Raw genomic sequence first — 1,761 nt, 5'->3', positions numbered from 1 at the left:
GCGACGTGAGGCAGTATTCTTGTAGTCTCTTCATCATGGGCGTGTCAAGTCTATGTGGGACAGCGCTTTTACCGGAGATGTAGTTGAAGATGTCGATGGTCTCTTCATTCAGAATGTCCTCGTATTGCTTCAGCTCGTCGCTCGAGAGTTGCATGACATTCTGGCTAGCCCAGCGGCCCAATAGAAGATCCACCTCCAGCCAGCCGCGCTGCTTGCTGCGGTAGATGATGCGCTTGCGATTGGCCTCGTCCGAGTCTACATCATGGTCGCCTTGGCTGCTCGCTGGGAAATTGCCCTTTGCCGAGATGTGATCGGCGCGGATGGCTGCACTGCGCTCCAGTGCGCGCTTGGCTTGATCTTGAGAAATGTTTTTAAGAAAAGCCTTGTCATCTACTTCTCGATTCGTAGACATCGAGCGTAGCGTCTGTCGCCCTGAGCTACGGCGAGCGGCGGCAAGCATCCGCGTCACCTTGATGCGCAACATGTTTCTTGGCCACAAGCGGCAAATGCTGTATTTTCAGTTTTTATCAGGCAGTTTTGTCCGTGAAAATAGTTCCAATTGGCCAATACTCAAATTTTCATTTAAGTGCGAAATGAAGAAGATCTCTTCGACTGTCTTCAAAGCCAAAAGCAGCGGAAGCGACTTGCCTGTGTGTGTAGAGTGTAGAGCAGCCAAAAGAGCACAAGAGCGACCATGAACGCGTCCGACGCCGACCGACAGATCAAGCAGATGGTCAACTTTATCCTGCAGGAGGCGCAGGAGAAGGCCAACGAGATCCGCATCAAGGTAATAAAAATGAAAAATAATTCACCAGAGTGAAGGGGAAAGTGTTGCTAAAATCTCGGAACCATTTTGATCAGACGGAGCACGACTTCAACTTGGAGAAACAAATGCTGGTGCACAACGCCAAAATCAAGATCCAGGAGGAATACACTCGCAAGGAGAAGGAGCGTGAGATCAACAAACGCATGTGAGGGAGCTGTGTGTGTCTTTCTCGCTATTGGCAAAGTTAATTAACGCTTCATCGTTATTTTACTAGTGCTCGCTCGGCGGAGATCGGTGCCTCACGTCGACAGAAGATGATTGCGCGTGACGAGCTCCTGAAGACGCTCATTGTGGACGGTCAGGCCCAGTTGAAGAACTACACGACCGCCGACGAGAAGAACAAGGCATTGTTGCGTGACCTTATCGTCCAGGGGCTGATCAAGCTGTATGAGACCGACGTGGTGGTTGCTGTGCGCTCCAAGGACGTGCGTCTAGCGGAGATGGTGATCAAGGAAGCCACGGACAAGTACATCGCTACCATGAAGAAAGAGGCCAATCTGGACGTGAGCAAGGTCAAAGTGACGCTTAATAAGGTGGCTGATGGCATGCTGCCAGAAGCCAAGGCTGGCGGTGTCGTGTTGTACGCCAAACAGGGCAAGATCGTGTGCGACAACACTTTGGACACGCGTCTGGACCAAATCTACTACGACCTTAAGCCCACGGTGCGCAAGATGCTATTCCCGACTCCGTAAAGCAAGATCTGGGCTATGCAACTTTTGTTGCTTGCTTGCTTGATTTCAATGTCGTGTTGCCGTATCACAGCGGCAACTTGATCGAACACCAAGACCTAGTTAGGTTTTTGTGTGTTAAGCTTTTACATTCAACCCACTTGCCATTGTGTTGCAATGATGTGGCCGAGGAGCAACCGTTGCTTAATAACCGAAAACTTGCAAAACTTTTTTTTAACACAACTGAAGTTGCATTAAATCCTGCAG

General features: G+C 50.0%; 2 protein-coding genes across 2 annotated transcripts; one reads left to right on the top strand and one right to left on the bottom strand.

The window, feature by feature from the left end:
- Positions 1 to 33: 33 nt before the first annotated feature.
- On the bottom strand, positions 34 to 412 carry PITG_10220 (uncharacterized protein; the record flags this gene model as incomplete). The annotated part of the gene is made up of 2 exons (XM_002902694.1): positions 34 to 102; positions 194 to 412. The coding sequence occupies 2 exons, from the start codon at positions 410 to 412 to the stop codon at positions 34 to 36; spliced, it is 288 nt and encodes a 95-aa protein (XP_002902740.1).
- A 282-nt stretch (positions 413 to 694) lies between these two features.
- Positions 695 to 1,518, top strand: PITG_10219 (V-type proton ATPase subunit E, putative; the record flags this gene model as incomplete). Its single annotated transcript, XM_002902693.1, has 3 exons — positions 695 to 787; positions 862 to 971; positions 1,041 to 1,518. 3 exons carry the CDS (start codon positions 695 to 697, stop codon positions 1,516 to 1,518), a joined length of 681 nt encoding a protein of 226 aa, XP_002902739.1.
- Positions 1,519 to 1,761: the final 243 nt, after the last annotated feature.

The sequence above is a fragment of the Phytophthora infestans genome, genomic scaffold, assembly GCF_000142945.1.
Source record: "Phytophthora infestans T30-4 supercont1.17 genomic scaffold, whole genome shotgun sequence".
NCBI classification, from domain to species: domain Eukaryota; phylum Oomycota; class Peronosporomycetes; order Peronosporales; family Peronosporaceae; genus Phytophthora; species Phytophthora infestans.
Note: the sequence above shows the minus strand (reverse complement) of the source record. Positions and strands in the feature narration are given on the sequence as shown.